The sequence below is a fragment of the Martes martes genome, assembly GCF_963455335.1.
Source record: "Martes martes genome assembly, chromosome: 11".
In the NCBI taxonomy this organism is placed as follows: domain Eukaryota; kingdom Metazoa; phylum Chordata; class Mammalia; order Carnivora; family Mustelidae; genus Martes; species Martes martes.
Genome location: NC_137899.1, coordinates 43107951 through 43129726, shown reverse-complemented (window position 1 = coordinate 43129726; position 21776 = coordinate 43107951). Strand labels below are relative to the sequence as shown.

The 21776-nt window shown below is 38.1% G+C and overlaps 1 protein-coding gene across 1 annotated transcript in view; it reads left to right on the top strand.

Moving 5' to 3' along the window:
- Positions 1-21776, top strand: part of COL28A1 (collagen type XXVIII alpha 1 chain) — a 154153-nt gene that overhangs the window by 59517 nt on the left and 72860 nt on the right. Inside the window, exons 17-22 of the mRNA XM_080818277.1 lie at positions 1152-1220; positions 10579-10650; positions 11388-11456; positions 14124-14195; positions 17255-17323; positions 17974-18042. Coding sequence (XP_080674403.1) covers positions 1152-1220; positions 10579-10650; positions 11388-11456; positions 14124-14195; positions 17255-17323; positions 17974-18042 — 420 coding nt within the window. The remainder of the gene's footprint in view (positions 1-1151; positions 1221-10578; positions 10651-11387; positions 11457-14123; positions 14196-17254; positions 17324-17973; positions 18043-21776) is intronic.

The following is a 21776-nucleotide window of genomic DNA, read 5'->3' as shown; positions in this document are numbered from 1 at the left end:
AGAAGCATTTATTTAGACAAACTTAATTTATTGTTTTCTTTATTACTTTTTTTCAAGGGATCCTCTTCTCACAGTAGAGGCTACCTGTGGGCTGGCTAATCCATTCTCACCAACTGTCCCACAGTAGGCTTACCTCCTGACACATTTAATTGAAGAGATGGAATCAAAAATAAAGAAAAATCATCTCTGAATGTGGGAATCATTTTATGTCCTAAATTAAAACTGTTATTTATCCCTTAGGGAGAGGCATGGCCCTTCTTATTTAACAAACTGTCCTTAATGTTGCTTCCAATGATCACTAACCATTGTTAAATAAATACTGCTCTGACAGTAGTCACCTTCCAGCACACTCCTTAGAGATAGCCATGTAAGAAGCAGCTCAGCGGCAGAATGTTACTGTCGTTGAGATTTTTGTATTGGGCTCATCATTGGAAGCTCAGGTTTTTCTCTCTGCTTATGATAGTGCTCTTGATTCACACTCATTCTGGTTCTCATGTGTCAATTTCAGTTGTTGTGGGATATAACTGCCTATCTTCCAGGTGCCCTACACCTTTTGAGTATGCTACCTAGCCTATATATAACTTTTTAGATTTTATTTATTTATTTGAGAAAGAAAGAGAGTGAGTGAGGTGGGGGGAGAAAGCACAAGTCAGGGGAGGGGCAGAGAGAGAGAGGGAGAAGCAGTCTTCCCACTGAACAAGGATCCTGACATGGGGCTCCATCCCAGGACCCTGAGATCATGGGACCATGAGTTGAAGGCAGACGCTTAACTGACTGAGCCACCCAGGTGCCTCTACCTACCCTATATTTTAAGCCAGACCATTATATATTCAAATTTGATAAAACTCCATCCACCTGAAGGGATGTTAGGCAAATACATATATTTGAATTATAGACAAACATATACTGAAATAGTATATATTAAAAATATTTTTTCATGTTTTATATTACTATATATTGTATTAATGTCAATAATATAACATCTATCTATTATGTATATATTTGAACACATATATATGAATTGAACACATAAAGCTCTGTTTTATCTTATTTTGTTGATACAAGAGAGCGCTTAGCTCTTAAAGCAGGAATATATTATTTTTATTTTGCTGCTATAATGACATCCTCTTCAAATACTCTTTCCTCACTAGGGAGAAGTAGGCCAGACAGGAGCTACAGGTCCTAGAGGACCAGTGGGAGTTGGAGTACAAGGCCCAAAGGTGAGCTGAGCATACCGATCAGAAACAGTTAGATAACTTACGTTATATTATGTAAAGTTTCATTGGTATCCAAATGCAATACAGGTCATGCATGTGTCATCTGTTATTTCATCAGAGAAGAATATTTATTCAGAAAAGGGTTTGATGCTCTGTGTAACCCTTATTGTTTAAGAAGAACCAAAAGTCTTAGTTTATTTTGAGGACTGCTACTGGATTTTATTCATATATTTATTAGTATCAAAGGCCCTCTTTTGGCACAGAGCAATTCTTGAAGAACATTCTTGTCTGCATATTATAAAACAGAGCACCTCGCACAGTAGGATTTCAGCAACAGTGCTTCCTCTGTCTTGTTTTGCGGTGGGCTCACGTTTCAGGTCTCGGCTCAAAAGCTACCTACTCAGAAAGTTGTTCCCTAAACCTAAAGTACGTCTCCCCCATTCCCGCGATGCAGTGATTTTCTATCTGAGCGTGCTGTTGCCTTTGCTTTTCCCCGACTCACCTCAACTGGCATGTTTTCTGCAATACTTTTCGTCTTACTAATCACTCAAGAAATGCAGTGCCCAACATTGGAGCCAACAGCCACATGTGGTTACTGAATGCCGGGAACGTGACAAGGGTGAAGTGAGATGTGTGGTTAGCATGAAACACACACTTGATTATGGAGCTTGACACAAAGAATGTGAACTACATCCCTAGTCCATTCGCAGATTGGTTACATACTGAAATGACATGATTTCAGATATATTGAGGTAAGTAAAATACATTATTAGGATTATTTTTACCTGTGTCTTTTAACAGGTGTGGCTGTTAATGAAGAATAGACATGTTACATGTACATAAATATATAATTACAAATGTGCTAATATAAATAACAAATACTAATATAAATAGTCATAATAGCTGCCACTATTGGTTTTGATGTGCCATGTAATAGCTAACTATGACATATACATCACCATACATATATGCAGTGTACCTATACATATGCACACATATGTTGTCATATGTGTGCCGATTTCAGAGAAACAACATAGGATAGTAAGGCTCAGCAGTTAGACTACCTAAGGCTAAATCCCAGTTTTGCCGTTAACTAGATGTGTAATTGTAAGCTTCTCTGACTTTAGAAAACGAAATATTTCAAACATACTCAATAGCGTGGAGGAAAACACAAAACCCCCGTGTATTCCACAAGCTAGCTTTATCATATGTTGACATTTTGCCATGTGTATTCTAGTTATTTTTCTAAGAAACATTACAGATATAGCTAGAGGCTCTGCCTCTGCTCCTGCCTCCCGTGACCCTGCGCTCCCTCACCAGACAAAATTATTACCATGACTTGGGTATTTATCATTCTTTTGAAGTTTTTTATAGTTTTCCCATGTATGTTTTTATCCATAAGCTACATATAGCTTTTTTGTGTTAAAGTTCTTAAACTTTACATAATGCATCATTCTGCCTTATATTTATATTCAGCCTCATGTCTTGTTTTCATATACCTTTTTAAAAAAGATTTTATTTATTTTTTTAATTTTTTTTTTTTTAGATTTTATTTATTTATTTGACAGATAGAGATCACAAGTAGGCAGAGAGGCAGGCAGAGAGAGAGAGGAGGAAGCAGTCTCCCTGCCGAGCAGAGAGCCCGACTCAGGGCTCGATCCTAGGACCCTGGGATCATGACCTGAGCCGAAGGCAGAGGCTTTAACCCACTGAGCTACCCAGGCACCCCAAAAAGATTTTATTTATTTATTTGAGAGAGAAAATGAGAGAGGGAGAGAGAGTATGAGAAGAGAGAGGGTCAGAGGGAGAAGCAGACTACCCACTGAGCAGGGGAGCCCAATGCGGGACTCCATCCTGGGACTCGAGGATCATGACCTGAGCTGAAGGGAGTTGCTTAACCAACTGAGCCACCCAGGCACCCTTCATATACCTTTAATTCATTCATTTTCACTGCTCTATGGTAGTCTATTGTATAAAAACTCATTTAAAATTTATCCATTTTCCTATCGATGGACATTTAAATTGCTTCCCATTTTTTGCGTTTGCCAACAATGTTGCCATAAACATTCTATGAGTTTCCTTTTGTGTAAGTCAGACTACAAGTTTCTCTCACTAGTTGGTGATAGATGCTATAAGTAGAATTGAAAGATCATAGGGTATGGGCAAGTTTCCAATTTTGATACCATGAAAATCCTGTCCAAAGTGGACAATGGGTCAAATGGTTCTGCCCATCCATTGTCCTCCTAACAGTATGTTCCTTTCTCTACCTTCTTGCCAACATGAAGCATGTACAATACATGTCATTATTTTAATTTCTATTCCCTGGTAACTGAACGGTTTTTGGATGCTTAATGGACTTTCAGCTTTTCTCTTTTGCAAATTCCTGTAAATATTCATTCTTTTTTTAGGTTTGGTGTTCCTTTCTTATTAAAGTTCTTTCTATATCTGGGTATTAATCCTTTGTTACTTGGGTTGCAGATATCTCCTGGGCTATGGCTTGTCTTTTTTACTTAGGGTACCTTTTACTATACAAAAGGTTGTAAGTTCTGATGTATTTCTATCCCATTATGGTCTGAGCTTTTTAAATATTATTTAGAAACATTTGTTGGCTCCAAAGTCACAAAGATGCTCATGTATTTTCTTCTTAAAATTTGGGGTTTTTGCTTTTTAATGTTTAGGTCTTTAGTCCACTTACCGTTTCTTTTTTGCATTTGGTATAACATAGCAACCTTTTTTACCCAGATGGACAACCAGATGTCCCTGCGCGGGTTACTGAATAGTCGGTCTTTGCTGCACTGTTGTATGTCAAGCTTCTCTATGTGTGAGGATCCATGCCTGAGCTCTCTTTTCGGCTCCATTTTCTATTTATGTCTTTCAGTGCTATGACTTCTCTGTCTTGATTATGATAGATTTGTAATAAGTTTTATCATCAATAGGGAAAAATACTCTCAACTTCTTTCCTGGTTACTCTTGACTCTAACATACTGCTTTTAGGATTGAGTTGTCAAATCTGACAGAATATTGCATTAGGATATACTCTTGGGATTGCATTGAATCTTTAGATTAAATATTGAGTCTTTCAAACCACAGCATAAAACTAATTTTTCAGGAAAATATTTGTCATTTTATCCACAAAGATCTTCTAGTTTTTTGGTTAAAAAGGTACATTGGAGAAATCTTTTGCAATTGTCAGTTGCTTCTTTTTCTACATCTTTTAATTAGCTATTGCAGGTCTGTTAGGGGAAGTATTTTGTTTGTGGTGGGGTTTTGCTTTGTTTGGGTATATTGATTTTTGTATTCAGGTAGCTGATAATATCTCTTATTATTTATAATTGTTTGTAAAGTCTAGCTTTTTTATTCCCTGTGTACATAGTCATATTGTGTGAAAATAAAAAACTGTTTTCTTTTAGTTCTTTTTCTTATTTGTTTTTAAAAATTTTACAGTGCTAGGATCTCCAGAGCAATGCTTAAAAGAAGTGACTTCAAAGGAAGTGCTTCTGAAATTTCACTTTAAAAAATATATATATTTTATTTGAGAGAGTGAGAGAGAGAGAGCACATTCCGAGAGGAGGGGCAGGGTACAAGTAGATTCTCCGCTGAGCAGGAAGCCTGAAGCGGGGCTGGATCCCAGGACCCCAAGATCATGACCTGAGCTGAAGGCAGATGCTTAACCAAATGCGCCACCCAGGTGCTCCTAAAATTTCACTTTTAAGTGTAACATTTGCTGTAGGTTTTTGCTAGACAACCTCTATTAGGTTAAGATAATTACCTACTGTTTCAATTGGACCAAAAGTTTCTTATTACTTATAAATGAGTATTGGATTTTATCTGATACTGCATCCACTACGATAATTGTTTTATGTTTCCCTTTTAACCTGTTCATAATGGCATATTACATTTCCAGAATTTTTAGTTGTTGAACCTTCCTGGCATTCTTGAGATAAACCCAACTGATCATGATATATAACTTTTTTATGATAGCAACTTAATCGACCAATCTTTTATTCAGGATTTTTACATCCATTTTAAATAATGTTATTTATTATGTGGTTGACATACAATAAAAGCACATGGTTAAAGTGTACACTTTGAGAAAACATATATGTGTATATGTGTTCTTTAAACCATCACCAAAACCCAATAATTAAAGTATCCATCATCTCCCCCACAACAAATTATTATGTGTCCCTTTGTAATACCATCCTTCCATCTCTCCCTAACTTCTCCTACTGATCTGCTTTGCAATCTCTGGTAACTATTGGTCTGCTTTATGTCATTATAGATTCATTTGTATTTCCTAGAATTTTATGTAAATGGAATAATATGCCGAATAATTTTTTTTTTCTGTCTTCTCTTTTACTCAGCAAAATTACTTTGAGGCCCATGTTTAACATTTAGGAATAGCTTTTTTGTTATTGTTCTTTTTATTGCTGAATAGTATTCCACTGTAGGAACATTTGTTCATCCATTCCTATGTTGAGGGAAATTTGGTTGTTTCCAGCTTTGGGATATTATAAATCTATTTTGAACAATTATGTGCATGTCTTTGTATGGAAATAAGTTTTCATTTTTCGGGGTAAGTGCCTAGAAGTGAAATGGCTGGGTCATATGGTAGGTATCTATTTAGCTTTTCAAGAAATTGCCAAATTTGTTTCCAAAACACTCTTTATTTTGTCTGTATTTTCATTGGGTATGGAATTCTAGGCTGATGGCTGTTTTCGTTTTGTTTTGTTTTTTTTTTTTTCTTTCTTTTGTTTTTCCTGTTTCTTTTAGTATGTTTGAAATGTTGTTCCGCTTTCTTCTCACTTGCATTGTTTCTGATGAGAAATCCTTTAGAATCTGCACATTCATTTCTCTACATGTTTCTGTCTGGCTACCTTTGAGATTTTCTCTGTATCACTAGTTTTAAGCCATGTGATTATAATGTGCCTTACTTTTGTTTTCTTCATACTTCTTGTGCTCAGGGTTCATTGATTTTCTTGGATCTGTGGGTTATTGATTTCATCAAATTTGTAAATATTAGGCCATTGTTTCTTGAAATATTCCCCACTCTCTGCCTTCACCCAGACAATGCCATGTTATTTAAATTTGGCTGCTTCACTGATATTCTGCTCATTCTTTTTTGGTCTCTTTTCTCTCTGTTTCATTTTAAATTGTTTTTATTGCTGTGTTTTTTCAGTTCATTAATCTGCTATGATGTCTAATTTTCTTTTAATTTTATCCAGGGTATGGTTTATCTCATACTTTGCAATTTTCAACTCTAGAAGTTCAATTCGTATCTTCCTATAACTTCCTGTCTCTATTTAATATATCTCAACTTTCCTCTGGTTTCTTGAACGTATGGAACATATGAATGCAGTACAATAACATTTAGGGTTCTTTTCTGTTATTCTATCACCTGTAATTTTCTTGGTAATTTTTTTTCCAGTTTCATTGAATGCCTGATAATTTTGGCAAGATGCCAAATTTGTGGATTTTACCTTTTGGGGGGTTAAACATTTTGTATCGCTACACATAACTTTGTATTTCTTTACGTGTCTTTGTTCCTGGATTTTTTTAAGTCGCTTGAAAACAGTTTGCACCTCTTGGTCTTGCTTTTAATCTTCCTTAGGTAAGAGAATTTGGTCTTGGGTTAATTTTTCTTGACTACTGAAGTAAGACATTTCTTAGAACTCTAATCTACCCTCAGAATTGTGAGATTTCCTTTCTTGTCACTGGAAGCAGGCACTATTTCTGGCCTGTTGCCAGTTGGTTGTTTTCTGGGTATTGGGTAGTTTCTTTGCACTGTGCTGACAGTATTTACTTGACTACATGAGGGGATACTCATCAGATCTTCACCGTTCTCTCTGTGTACCTTCTTCATATCAGGTATTCTAGTCCGTGAATTTCTAATACCTGGCTTACCTAGACTCCTACCTTTGTCTCCTTAAATTGGAGAGATTTCTGAACTTTCCCTGGGTTCTCTCTCCCTGCACATGGCCGGGAAACTCTACCCAGTCAGTAAATTAGGGAAATTACAGTATTTACCTGATTTGTTTCCCTGTCCCCAGGTATTATTATCCTCCATTACTTGGTATCTAGTGTCTTGAAAGATATTGTTTCATGTATTTTGTTTGGTTTTTAGGTGTGTCAGGGAAGAAATTGAATCTGGTCCCCATTCCGCCACTTGACTAGAAACTTACATGATACCTACATTCATGGGTAGTCTGATCTACAATTTAGTTTCCTTGTCCTACTATTGTATGACTTTAATTGAAATAAATTGGGTAGACTTCCCTCTTTTACTGTTTTTTGGAACTATTGTATGATAGGGAATACCTGTTCTTCAAAGAATAAAGAATTTGTAAGGCTTGCCTGTGGAACCAGCAGAGCCTCTGATCTTGGAAGGAGAGGCAATTAGAGACTTTCGATTGCTGATTCAATTTTTTAATGCTTCTGGTTTATTTAGCTTGCCCATTTCTCCTTATGTCATTTAAGTAATTCACATTTTTCTTAAAAGTTATTTATTAATGTTCTCCAATTGAAATTGTCACAGAAATTTTCTATGAATTAAAAAAATCTTTACTATGTATATACTTATATTTCCCTTTAATTCTTAATAGCACTTATCTGGGACTTTTCTTTTTTAGTGTTAGTAATTCCTGTTAGAGGTGTATTTATTAGTTTTTAAAAGATACTACCCTTTAATTTTGTTACTTTTCTTATTTTCAATTTTCAAATTTATTACTGTCTGCTCTCATCTTTACCATATCCTTCTACTTATTTTTAGGTTTACTGTTCTTTTTATTTTCACTAGTTTTTCTCTCTCTCTTTTTTTAGTTGAGTTTAGGTGAAATGACTTTCACTTGTCTTTAATATTTTTGCTCTTAATAAATACAGTAAGGATACTCTGGCACTGTTAGAAAGTAGCACATGTCATCTCCGAACATTTTACAGGGCATATTCTTAAATACAAATGAACTTGAAAGCAAGTAGCATGACTGAGTATCCGATTTGACATTGCACTTCTATGTTAGTTTCTTGGGGTTGCTGTAACAAAGAACCACAAACTGTGGTGCAACACAGCAGAAATTCGTCAAGTCACAATTCCAGAGGAAGTGGAGAACCAAAGTATTTGCAGAGTCATGCTTTCTCTAAAACCTGTAGGGAAGAATCTTTCCTTGCCTCTTCCTAGCTTCTGGTGCTAGCTCCCCATGCTTGGCATTCCGTGGCTTGTACCCACTCTTCTGCCATCAAGTGGAGTCCCCCACTTCATGTGTCTGCCTTTACATGGCTTTTGCTTCTTCTTCTTCTTCTTCTTTTGTAACAAATGCATTTTTTTTAGACTTATTTATTCAACAGAGAGAGAAAGCACAAGTATGGGGAGCAGCAGGCAGAGGGAAAGGGAAAGGGAGAAGCAGACTTCCCCATGTGGGGCTTGATCCCAGGACTCTGGGATCATGATCTGCTCTGATGGCAGATACTTAACTAACTGAGCCACCCAGGTGCCCCAATGTTTGCTGCTGCTTCTTCTTCTTCTTCTTCTTCTTCTTCTTCTTCGTCTTTTTAAAAGATTTTATTTATTTATTTGACAGAGGGAGAGAGATCACAAGTAGGCAGAGAGGCAGGCAGAGAGAGAGGGAGAAGCAGGCTCCCTGCTGAGCAGAGAGCCCGATGTGGGGCTCCATCCCAGGACCCTGAGATCATGACCTGAACTGAAGGCAGAAGCTTAACCCACTTAGCCCCCTAAGCGCTCCTGTTTGCTTCTTTTTATTTTTATAAGGACAACAGTCATGTTGAATTAGAGTCTACTCTCATCATGTCATCTTGGTTATGTCTACAAAGACCCTATTTCCAAATGAGGTCACATTCACAGGTACCAGGGGTTAGAACTTCAACATCCCATTTTTGGAGGTTTCAGTTCAACCCGAAAGAACATAATCCAAAACTGAGATCCAAAGAGATTAAGTAACTTGCCCAAGGTCAAAGAATTTAACTACTACTAGCTACTACTCAGATTTCTCCACTAATAGGCTTGTCCAAATATCGTAAGATACACTCTATTGGCAAGTACCTCAAAACGGTGGTGCATAAGTATGAATTTAAATCACAATAAATATGATACTTATAGATAAATACGAATTTCTGGGAAATAAAATCTTTGCTTAGGCAGCAACCTCTTCGACCTCAGCCGCAGCAACTTCTTCCTAGGAACATTGCCAAAGGCAAGGGAAGCAAGGGCAAAAATGAACTATTGGGATTTCATCAAGATCAAAAGCTTTTGCACAGCAAAGGAAACAATTAACAAAACCAAAAGACAACTGGCAGAATGGGAGAAGATATTTGCAAACGACATATCAGATAAAGGGCTAGTATCCAAAATCTAGAAAGGACTTCTCAAACTCAACACCCAAAGAACAAATAATCCAATCAAGAAATGGGCAGAGGACATGAACAGACATTTCTGCAGAGAAGACATCCAGATGGTCAACAGACACATGAAAAAATGCTCCACATCTCTTGGCATCAGGGAAATACAAATCAAAGCCACAATAAGATACCACCTCACACCAGTCAGAATGGCTAAAATTAACAAGTCAGGCAATGACAGATGCTGGCGAGGATGCGGAGAAAGGGGAACCCTCCTACACTGTTGGTGGGAATGCAAGCTGGTGCAACCACTCTGGAAAACAGCATGGAGGTTCCTCAAAAAGTTGAAAATAGAGCTACCCTATGACCCAGCAATTGCACTACTGGGTATTTACCCTAAAGATACAAATGTAGTGACCCAAAGGGGCATGTGCATCCGGATGTTTATAGCCGCAATGTCCACAATAGCCAAACTATGGAAAGAACCTAGATGTCCATCAACAGATGAATGGATAAAGAAGATGTGGAGATATATATATATATATATATATATATATATATATATACATACAATGGACTACTATGCAGCCATCAATAGAAATGAAATCTTGCCATTCTCGATGACGTGGATGGAACTAGAGGGTATTATGCTTAGCGAAATAAGTCAACTGGAGAGAGACAACTATCATATGATCTCCCTGATATGAGGAAGTGGAGATGCAACGTGGGGGGTTTGGGGGTAGGAAAAGAATAAATGAAACAAGATGGGATCGGGAGGGAGACAAACCATCAGGGAGTCTTAATGTCAGAAAACAAACTGAGGGTTGCTGGGGGGAGGGGGGTCGGGAGAGGGGGGTGGGGTTATGGACATTGGGGAAGGTATGTGCTATGGTGAGTGCTGTGAGGTGTGTAAACCTGGCGATTCACAGACCCCTGGGGCTAAAAATACATTATATGTTTATAAAACAATTAAAAATTTTAAATTAAAAAAAAATCTTTGCTTATCCACCAGGGGGAGCCAGGCTCCATAGGGCTCCCAGGACAACCCGGAGTACCGGGAGAGGATGGAGCTGCGGGGAAGAAGGTAACACTTGTTTTTATGTTACTAGAGTAAAAACTGTGAAACCTCACTGATACCTTGGTCCCACAGGATTTCATATTAGACCATCCAGGACAAACTTAGTCATTTTTAAGCAAACATTTCACAATTCTAAATTTCCCTTTTCACTTATTTTAGAGAGAAAGAGCGCCAGTTTAATGGCTGAATAATGTCTCATGCTCTCTGCTTTCTCTCTGGCATTTCAACCACGGCATTCTCCAGTGACCTAGTCCCTTTGGGATTCCTAGAAAGCCCTTTAATTGAAACCTTGAGAAAAACACTTTTTCCCCTCCAAAAAGAGAGTCTGTAAATCCATTCAGGAAGTAATTATAATGATTTTTTGAAGTATTATGAGTTGACATTTGAAATACTCATTTTTCAAGATAAGTAGAGAAAAACAGCAGATGGAAAGGCTGAAGGTCTTTCTCATTTTTTATTTTTTTTTAAAAACCAAACCATCAAATGTGAATTACGAGCCAAAGGAAAGTGAGCTTATCCTTTGAAAATTGGCTGAGAAATTGGACTTTTTCCTATTTCAGCTGCTCTGGGCTCAACTGGAGTTTGATATGAATTTATTAAAGTTGGTTAACTCCAAAATTAATTTTAAGACATTATTCTGGAGGGGCTCAGCAGAGAATCCACTGGCCATAAAAGGAGGCAAGGTGGGCTTGTACAAACTGTCCGTGGAGGGTTCACTCCCACATTAGTGTCATTTCCTTTAGGGAGAAGCAGGTCTTCCAGGAACGAGAGGCCCAGAAGGACCACCGGGAAAAGGACAGCCTGGCCCCAAGGTATGGAACTGAGAAGGTGTTGGGGAAAGCAGACTGCCCAAGAGACAGTTTAGGAGAAATTTGATTGCTATCCCTGCTATGTCTAATACGTTTACTTTGGGCTTAAAATTATGGCTCCAGCTTGTGCATTTGCAGAAGACAGCAAGTATGTATTATTCATTTTTATTTTCCTAAGATCTATCATAAAATCTATCCTAAGACCCGGCGACTAGGAAGAGTTCAACACAGGTTTTCTCAATAAATGGTCAGACTGACATTTTAAAACACATAGAAAAGAAGCCTTGAGATATATCCTTGAGACTTGAAAGTCCATACATTTTCTTCAAACATTTATAGTATCTCACACAGTAATAAGAAATATCACCTTATCGAAGGGAGGTTTCATTTTTACAACTTGGCATACATCTATCTTATACATCATAGAAATGCTGGTTGAATAAGGTCTTTATAAAGATGAGAATATCCAAATTCATTAATAGATCACTAGTGACATAACCTGCGGCTTCTAAGATACCAGATGTTCCTGTAGTTTTCATGTACAGTCATCAGTGTCCATATAAAGATTCTGCAGAATTATATATGAGCAAAATAAAAATAAAATCTGCATACTTATTAGAGTTGTATTTATAATTGCATTAAAATGATCAGTGAAAGCTTAAGAAGTCTACGTCTCGAGCAAATATTGAGTCCTTAACCTTAAATGTAAGAATTTGACATTTAAATATATTTGCAGAATTTCAAACCCTTTATTGATTTATCAGACCATGAGATCTCCCTCTCTCTTTTCTTTGTGAAAGTGAACAGAGAATACCTTTTTTATGTCCACCAAAAATACTTTTAGAAATGCGTGTCTATTAACGTTCAGGAGAACTGATGTTTTCTAGAATATACTTTTGGAAACCAGACCCCTTGGAGTTAATCACTGAAGCCAAAAGAATGAATGATGTCTCTGAGAAAGAGAGCTGAGGTTTGAATCCCACATTGTACAGTAGTTGGAGAAAAAAATATTCAGAAGAGCATGAAGATAAGCAGAATAGTTACCATGTTAGGGAAACGAAGGTGAGAGGGTTTCAAGAAGAAAGCACTTGGTGTTGTCAGATGCGCTGGAAAGAGAGGGCACTGGATGTGTAGCTCTGAGGGGGTTTGTGGCTTGTGGATGGTTATGGAGAAGAGTGATAGGAAGACGTTATGTGGCCCAGATACGCTACAGTTCAGCACAGGCACTTTATTACCTTTAATTGGGTTCCTACTGTTGTCTTCTGGGTTATTTAGGTCAGTAAATTAAGTTTGGGAGTGAATGCAGGAAAATAACTAGTTGCAGTTAGGTTTTGCTTCTGCTGGCAAATGATAATGATACGATAAGTTAAGGATACAATAACATGTGAGTGTTGTGCTTTTTTTTTTTTTTATCACCTGTGTCACTGCTCTTCATTTGTTTGGACCTTGGGGAGTTGATTACAATCTATAGGTAGGAGTTCACCTCTTCTCAAGGGAGTGTCTGCTTTGCTGATGACCTTGGGAACATGTCAGAAGTGTGAATTCTTGGAACTCAATGCAGACCTACTAAATCAGAAACTGTGGATGTGGGGCTCAGCGATCTGTGGGCTAACAAGCCCTCCACATGATTCTGAAGCATGCTTAAGTTTGAAAATAGTATAATAGTCATTTATGTCATAAAGGTTTCAGTGGCCTCATCAGCAAACCTCCAAATGTTATTCCTTCTTTGAGCCACATTTGGATATACTACCTTGCAATTGAGCCCTGATTTAATGATAGTTTTGTAATGCTGTGAGGGCCCTGCTGGAACGTAAGAAAATTTCTTCAGGGAAATACTAGCTTACACAACCAGGCTGAGGAACAGCCAGGGGGCAGTTTCTAACTGAGCTCCAGGTTAATGTGCACGCATCTTTCTACCAATAGAATTATCGATCTCATTTGGGAGACAGAGCTAGATTCCTTATTGAGGAAGAAATGGGGCTGGATTTGAAAAATCTGGGGTTTTTTGGTAGTAACATTTAGTATAGCTAGCTCTTTCGTGCTTCCCTTCCTTGTTGCCATCTTTACAATCTATAGATGTATAATTAAAAATTTTTTTCTTATTCAAGTATAATTAACACGTCTTATTAATTTTGGAGGTACAATATAGCGATTCAACAATTTGACACATTTCTCAGTGCTCAAGATACATGTACTCTTCATGCCTCCCACCGAGTTCACCCATCCTGCCACCCACCTCCCCTCTGGCAAATGCCCATTTGTTCTCTCTCTTGGAAAATATCTCATTTTATGTCTTAAAACTCAAGCAGCATTAAAGCTGAAAAAGCACATGTAGCTAGCTGTCTTCTCTGAAACTGCGAACGTCTCAGAAGCATGTGTTAATAAACCAATGCTGCAAAAGAACTGGGAATTCCAATTCAATTCCTCAACGAGAGATACTGAACTTAGATTTAAAAAAAAATCAAATTATATTCAATAAGTGGTAAAGATTGAACAATTCTGAAGTCATCCAGTCTGCTCAAGAACATTGACAAATCCTGTACAGCTGAGCTGGACTTGGGACACATGGCTTGGAAATCAGTGTGAGTTGAGAACGTGGTCCTGACAGGGTTGCTGTAAGAGCAAGGAGGGCTTGTTCATACACCTGTATTTTTATCACTATTTTGTCAGGGTGATGAAGGAAAGAAGGGGAGCAAAGGAAATCAAGGACAGAGGGGATTTTCAGGGCCTGAAGGGCCAAAGGTATGTTTCTTATATTCTCATTTATGCTCTGGGGAGATTGTAATTGTGTCTCGTTTTAATAGAACATTAGATTTCCACCACAAATGGGGACTCCCCGGTTCCTTCTCAACAAATCCAAATTAAAAAAAGGCTTTAGAAAACATACAATTTTGGGCCAAACAGGCTGGAATAAAGAGCCCATAAAATACGTGATCTTCACTGAAGCCTTTATGATACGTAGAGACCTTCTGTATGTCCATTCTTTCAAGTGACCACCAAATATTCAGAAGTTGGTATAAAGTTAGGACTGTCACAGGTACCGATTCTCTTCCATTTTGTTTTGCGAAATAACAACACGGTTCCAGACTGAGAGGCAAGGTGGGGGTGGTGAAGGACAGGGCTTCAGATGCAGGAGAGTAGGATTCTCCTGCTCTACCTGGAACCTTTTGGGACCAGCCACTTCAATCATAGAAAGCAATAACAGTGTCTATTTCTCAGGATTGCTATAAAGGCCGGAAGAGTTAATAAAGCACTGAGCACTATTCCTGGCACATAGCAAGTGTTTGGTACATGGAGCTATTCAGAGAGGGAAAAAAAATCATGACTGTGCAGTGAAAAGTAGGGGATCTATGACCTGATAAACTGACCAGGACCAGACGCTGAGGATGAAGTAAAGGAAATTGCAAGACAGGCAATCAGGTGTGTGTCCTGACTTAGCCGAAGAGAATATTGAGGTCATCTGGATGTGTCAGGAAACAGAAATTGCAAACCTAAGAGAGTTCAGGCTTCTAGGAAGATGCTAATTGTAAGGAGACATGGAGTATGTTGAAGGACCAGACTATTAAAGATACAAACAAATGTACAAAAACAGTACCGGCAAGATAAGAGCAGGTAGAAAGCAAATCACCCCCTGTCGACAAGCCATTAAGCTTCAGTGTCTGTCAGTATCACCTGGGAGTTTGTTACAAATCGGTATTTCTTGGCACCATGCCCAGACAGTGGGATTTTTAGAAAGTGGGTGGGTTCTACGTTTCTTAAATAACTGTCCCTGCTACAGGTAATTCAAGGAGCACAAGATGAGAAATGCCATTATATAAGGAAAGTGTTATATCAGTATTAATAACAGTGGTTATTCCTTATATCTTACTCTCTTCTTCAAAGAGTATTTTCCTGTATTTTGAAATAAAGCCCTTTTGATGAAGGGCTGCCATATTTTAAAGCATAGTCACAATTAAATATAGGGTCTTTAAAAGAATTACATACTATCTATATATATAATTTCATATTTTTAAAAAGTAATTGACTTTAAAAAACAAAAGAAGAGTAGAATAGATGAAATCTAGAAGCAAAACTTTGGTTAACCTGGTTTAATGAGAGTTTTAACAGGTTGATGTTTTATTCCTTTGCCATAGGATTGAATTGGGTGGTCATCTGTTGCCAGAATCCTGGCTGTGTCATGTGCCAGTGCCTTATAGGTTTGGAATTAAAGATTTGGCACATACGTGTGTGGCTGGAGCTGAGCCCCAGTGGGCTGGGGTGCTCAGCCTGTGGGTCTTACTGGATAATCAACACAGTGGGAGGCCTCAGCTGTGAAGGTAACTGTGGTCCAGGGCAGGAGTTATTAGCGGAGAGTCTAATTGATGGAGTCCCTCTCAGAGGAAACAGGGGGCCAAGTGAGCAGCTCCCACCACAGAGGACAGTTCAGACTCTAAAGCAAGGGGAAGGCACATTTCTTGGAAAGGCACAGATAATATTTCAGGCCTTGTGGCCAAAGGGCCAAATTGGGGGTGTTATGTAGTCACTTAAATAACAATGATTTAAAAATGGGAAAATTGGGGCACCTGGCTGGCTCAGTAGGTAAAGTATGTGACTCTGGATCTTGAGGTCATGAATTCAAGCCTCACACTGGTGTGGAGCCTACTTAAAAAAACAAAACAAAATATGAAAACCATTTTTAGCCCAAGGCTGTGTGAAACCTGGCAGAGGGCCATATTCAGTCTGAGGGTGGCACTTTGTCACACCTGCCCTACATCAGTAGTTTCCAAACTGATTGATAACAAATCCCTAACTAAGTCAAAATAAATTCGACCACACTTCAACATAGGTTTATTCTTTAATTGTAGTTTTTACTCATAAACTATAATAATATGCTATGAAATTTACATAAATAGTTGAAAATTTAGAAGAGATAAAAATTTATAATGAAGCCCTAATATTTTCTTCTAGTACCCCAAATGAGTCATTTTGAACACCGGGTAGGGTGTGTGTACCCTTTTTTAATGACAATTGCTTTGGATAGTGTCTTTAAGTGAGATAATTGTACCTATATCAGAATTCCCAAAGGGGCCTCATAAAACTCATATTCCTGGGCCCAGCCCCTAGATCTATTGAATTAAAATCTCTGGGGCTGAGACCTGACCCTAAATTTTATCAAACTCCTCTGATGATTTGAGGATCACTGGTCCAGAACCAGATGGGACAGAGATATTGTCTGAGTCTTTCTTGAGACTATTGAGACACACACACACAAAAAAAAGAAAGGAAAAGAAAAGACATTTTTAAATTTGAAATTCCATTGTTTTTACCATAAACTCCCTAGTTCTAAAAAAGTGATATGAGCTAAATTACAATGGAAGACCATGAAAAATAAAATAACAAAGGAAAATGTTAGAAGGAACTACAGAAACATTATTTACCTACCAAGTATACCCAAGAACTTATGTTGAAGAAAAGTGTTGTAATTGAACAAACATTTCCCTCTGAGTTCTGACATGCAATACAAAAGGGAAGCACCATGAATTACATAATTTTATTAACTAATAAAAGAATACACAAGGGATAAAAATTTCCTAATATTCAGAAACTAATTGAGTGCATTTATTAAAGGCCCTGAAATGTTCATCATCAAAAACTTTAGCAGTGGTTTAGCAAAAATGTTCAAATATTTTCACATTGGTCTGTGAAACAGGTCATAATATTTTAAAATGCTGGAAATATATTTCTATGTTTTTCCTAATATAATTCCTATATATGGTTTCTTTGCTTGTAATGTAATGAGTATTTTGCTCTTTTCTTTTTAGGGTGAACCAGGAATTATGGGCCCTTTTGGGATGCCTGGAGCATCAATCCCTGGACCACCTGGGCCAAAGGTATGCATTTTTGGGGGGGTGAGTGAGTGAATGAATGAATGATTGATTGAGTTATAACTTGGATCTTTGGCAGTTGGCGTGGGGAAAAATTCATGATATCAGTAAACTAGAATTTTAGTTTTGGAAGAACCACAAGATATTATCTGGTTCAACCTTGACATTTCACAAGTAAGCAAACTAAAGGCTAGCAGGAAATTGAAGATTAGAAACCAGCTTCCTTGCTCCTGGTCTTGAAGTTGTCACTTCACCATGAACTACCTCTACTAAATTCTAGACCCTAATGCAGGTAAAAATTTATTGTGTTTATTCAGAAGAATCCAGCAGGATTAATAACCAGAGAGTCTGGCAGAAAAGAAAACCACTCAGATTTAAGAGCTTTCCTGGGTATTCGTATAGTCTAAATATTTGAGTCTAGATAGCCACTTATTTCAGTGGCCTTTCTATAAACAGCTGTCACAGTCCTCAATGACAGGTTTTATTTGCTTGGTATTTGAAATCCCCCTCAAATATATTAGAAGAAGCTACTACCTCAAGATCTGAGACTGATAGATTAAGCCCTTTATAAATTGGCTCACTCTTTTGTGTTTTACGCTATTATGGTTTCTCCCACCATTTAAAGCCTGAAACTGAACATTATTTGAAATGTGCAGGGAGATAGAGGAGGACCAGGGATGCCTGGATTTAAAGGAGAACCAGGAATTGCTGTTCGAGGACCAAAGGTAGGCTTTGTTTGTGTTCTTTTTTCCCCTCTATAAGAGAGAAGAGAGGGGCACCTGGGTGGCTCAGTGGTTAGGGCCGCTGCCTCCGGCTCAGGTCATGATCTCAGGGTCCTGGGATCGAGCCCCAAATCGGGCTCCCTGCTCAGCGGGGAGCCTGCTTCCCTCTTTCTCTCTGCCTGCCTCTCTGCCTACTTGTGATATTTGTGTGTCAAATAAATAAATAAAATCTTAAAAAATATATATATATATATATATATATGAAGAGAGAGAGAAGGGGAAGGGGAATTAATGCACAGAAAATTGATAGTTGAGACTTTTCTCCTCACTCCACAATGATGGACTCTAATGTAAAAGTACACTATCATTGTTTTTAAAAATCAAGCCATCAGACGATCCATTTTTCATGAATGTGGAGGGATGATAGCTCCTATGGTTAGATTTTAGATGACTAAACATTTGTTTGAAGATGCTTCTTTTGTAATGTCTGTGAAATAAGAGATTATATGACCCGTAGGTTCCTTATTTACATATTAACGGCCTAGGTATCTCTTTCGTAAAACATTGTCCAAGAAGTTCATGTTTGGGAGCTTTACTGAATTAAATTTCTCTGCTTTGTTTTCCATCTTTCAGAGTTATTTTAAATGAAAATGCAAATAATCATAGGAGATGACAGTTTTAAGTAATCATATCTATTTTCCATGGCAACAAAGCACCATTTCCCGGCTCACACAAAACTCAGCATGACAGCAAAATTTAACATTCCAAATGTCACAAACACATCCCATCCCTGCTTATGAGAATGGGCTTCAGGGCTCCATAATCAGCACTGTATCGAATTAGTAGCATGTTTTTATGTGGTTTTGAAACTGGCTTTCGTTCTATCAGATTGCCTCTTCTGGATAAAAAGGATCCAGTACTAACATCAGTGATTTTCAAAACTTCAGAAAAGAAAGCTTGGAATCCTCTTTGAAATATAATGTGAAATCTCCTATATACTGTTATTAAGTTGGAGAGCTCCTTTTAAAGATGGAGGGAGGATCCTGACCTTCGTTGTTCCTAATCACTTCTTTAAAAATTTTTATTTATTTTTAAATTTCTTTTCAGTGTTCCAGAATTCATTGTTTATGCACCAACCCAGTGTTCCATGCAATATGTGACCTCCATAATACCCATCATCAGGCTCACCCAACCTCCCACCGCCCGCCCCTCCAAAACCCTCAGATTGTTTCTGAGTCCACCGTCTCTCATGGTTTGTCTCCCCCTCCGATTTCCCTCAACTCACTTCTCCTCTCCATCTCCCCATGTCCTCCATGTTATTCCTTATACTCCACAAGTGAAACCATATGATACTTGACTCTCTCTGCTTGACTTATTCCTAATCACTTTAACAGTTGTCCTTGCTAGAGTGACAGTTTACTGGTTTACTGGGGACACAGAAGGTTCTGGGATGTGGGATTTTCAAGCTAAAACAGAGCCAGTCCAGGGCAAACTAGAACAAGATTGTTGTCCCACTCCCCCGACCCTTAGGCACATGGCAACCCAAGCTATGTACGAGGCAAGGAGAAAATTCCAAATTTCCTCATGCTAAAACTATAGATATGGCCTCAATCAAGAATGTTTGGATGGCAATTTTCATATAGTTTGATAACTTCCTGAATCTGTGTATTCCTAGTTCCATGATTTAAAGCTACTTCTCTCTACTTATACTTTTCTTTACAATAAAAATAAAATCCAGTTAAATGTGCAGCCTAGATTTATAAAGATCCCCACCCCGTTTTTTACTGATCATTATTGGCATTGTTGGTGATGTATTTAATTGATGTGTTCCAACTCCTTACTCCACAATTTTTCTAATCCCTTGGCCTCTAACGATACTCCTTCTGTCATTCTTCCCTAGTGCACTACTTTTCTTTTTTTTTTTTTAAAGATTTTATTTATTTAACAGAGAGAGAGATCACAAGTAGGCAGAAAGGCTGGCAGAGAGAGAGGGGGAAGCAGGCTCCCTTCTGAGCAGAGAGCCCGATGTGGGGCTCGATCCCAGGACCCTGGGATCATGACCTGAGCCGAAGACAGAGACTTAACCCACTGAGCCACCCAGGCGCTCCTAGTGCACTACTTTTTAAGCTTTTGAAAGGTTAAATGCCTGATGGAAGTCTTGGCACGTAATTCAGTTTTGCATATGACTTCAGGGAGCTCCCAAGTCCTCCCCTAAAGTCTGTTATGAAACACCAGATTAAGATTTCTACCTTAATTTCTGCTGAATGAGAGAGACGCTTCAAATCACTCTGCAGGGCATTTTCTTAAATCCAGTGCATCAAGGCCAAGTGACAAAAATTCTCCCTATAAAAATATTATGAGGAGTCCGGAATAAAAATCTGAGACAGAGCAGTGCCCCTCTCCCTGCCCCCGATATTTCCTATGAACATGAGAAGTAACAAGCTAACTGAAATTTTTACAGGACGCAGGACACAGATCTCTAGGAAAAAAATGTTTAGTTGTAAACTATAAATGTTTTAACATTTTTTTCCTCCCAGTGTGGGTGCCAGTGGATAAACAGTAACAGCTGCTGATAATCTGTTATAGTCTTGAAATTTAGGAATAAAAACTGAAAATGAATTTTGATTCTGGTTTTCTTTTCCTTCCAACTTAACCAGGGAGCAGTTCCTGCTTTGTTTGGTTGTGGGCCTGTTCCTTGTGTGAGCATGGAAAGGAAGGGGCATCTTATTTGGGGACATGTCCATATGGAATGTTTAGGGCTTTAATCTGAAATATGGTTGGAATAGCACAAGAAATCCTTCTGAGATGTGATTGGTTAGTTTGTTGTGGCTAAGGATATGCCAAAATTCACTGCTCCCAAAGAACTTTTTTTGCTCTCTGTCACTTAACTGGAAGGGATCATCCTGTGTTTTTGTTGATGATAAACAGTCCATTACGTTTTTATAAGTGGTCTCATGTTTTCTAAAGATCATTCTTAAGAAGGTTCATCACATAAAACCAGTCTCAGATTTAATAGGAAAAAAGCAGCTATCGTATTCCTGGTTTTCTAAATAAACTTTTCTTTTTAATTTAATTTTTTTTTTATTTTAAAGATTTTTATTTATTTATTTGACAGACAGAGATCACAAGCAGGCAGAGAGGCAGGCAGAGAGAGAGAGGAAGGGAAGCAGGCTCCCCGCTGAGCAGAGAGCCCAATGCGGGGCTTGATCCCAGGACCCTGGGATCATGACCTGAGCCGAAAGCAGAGGCTTTAACCCACTGAGCCTCCCAGGTGCCCCTAAATAAACTTAACTTTTTTATTGCTTAAGGAGTATGCAGGTTTCCTCACCACCTCCCCCCTGCCCCTGGCAGGCATTCATTCCCAAAAGTAGAGCTAGGAACAACTTTGGGGAGTTGGGTTTGGGGCTACATTTGGCTTGGAATACTGGCAGTGTGATCAGAATGTGAGCTCTTTGCATATGAGGAAAGCATGGAGAGTTCTGTTACTTTTTCCAAAACACAGGTCTGCCAATGATCAGTTTCTTCCCACCATAAATATTTAGCTATATGAACAGCCTTAAATCAAAATAATTTATATGTGTTGACAAGGGCCATTAGAAGAGTTATCACAGTAACAGAACCGAATGTGATACAGAAAGAATTACACGTTTTAAATATAGTATAATAGATTTATATTTTCTAAACCTGAGAGTCTTCTTCATTTTTTTCTTCCCCTCTCTCCATTTTACTTTAGTCAG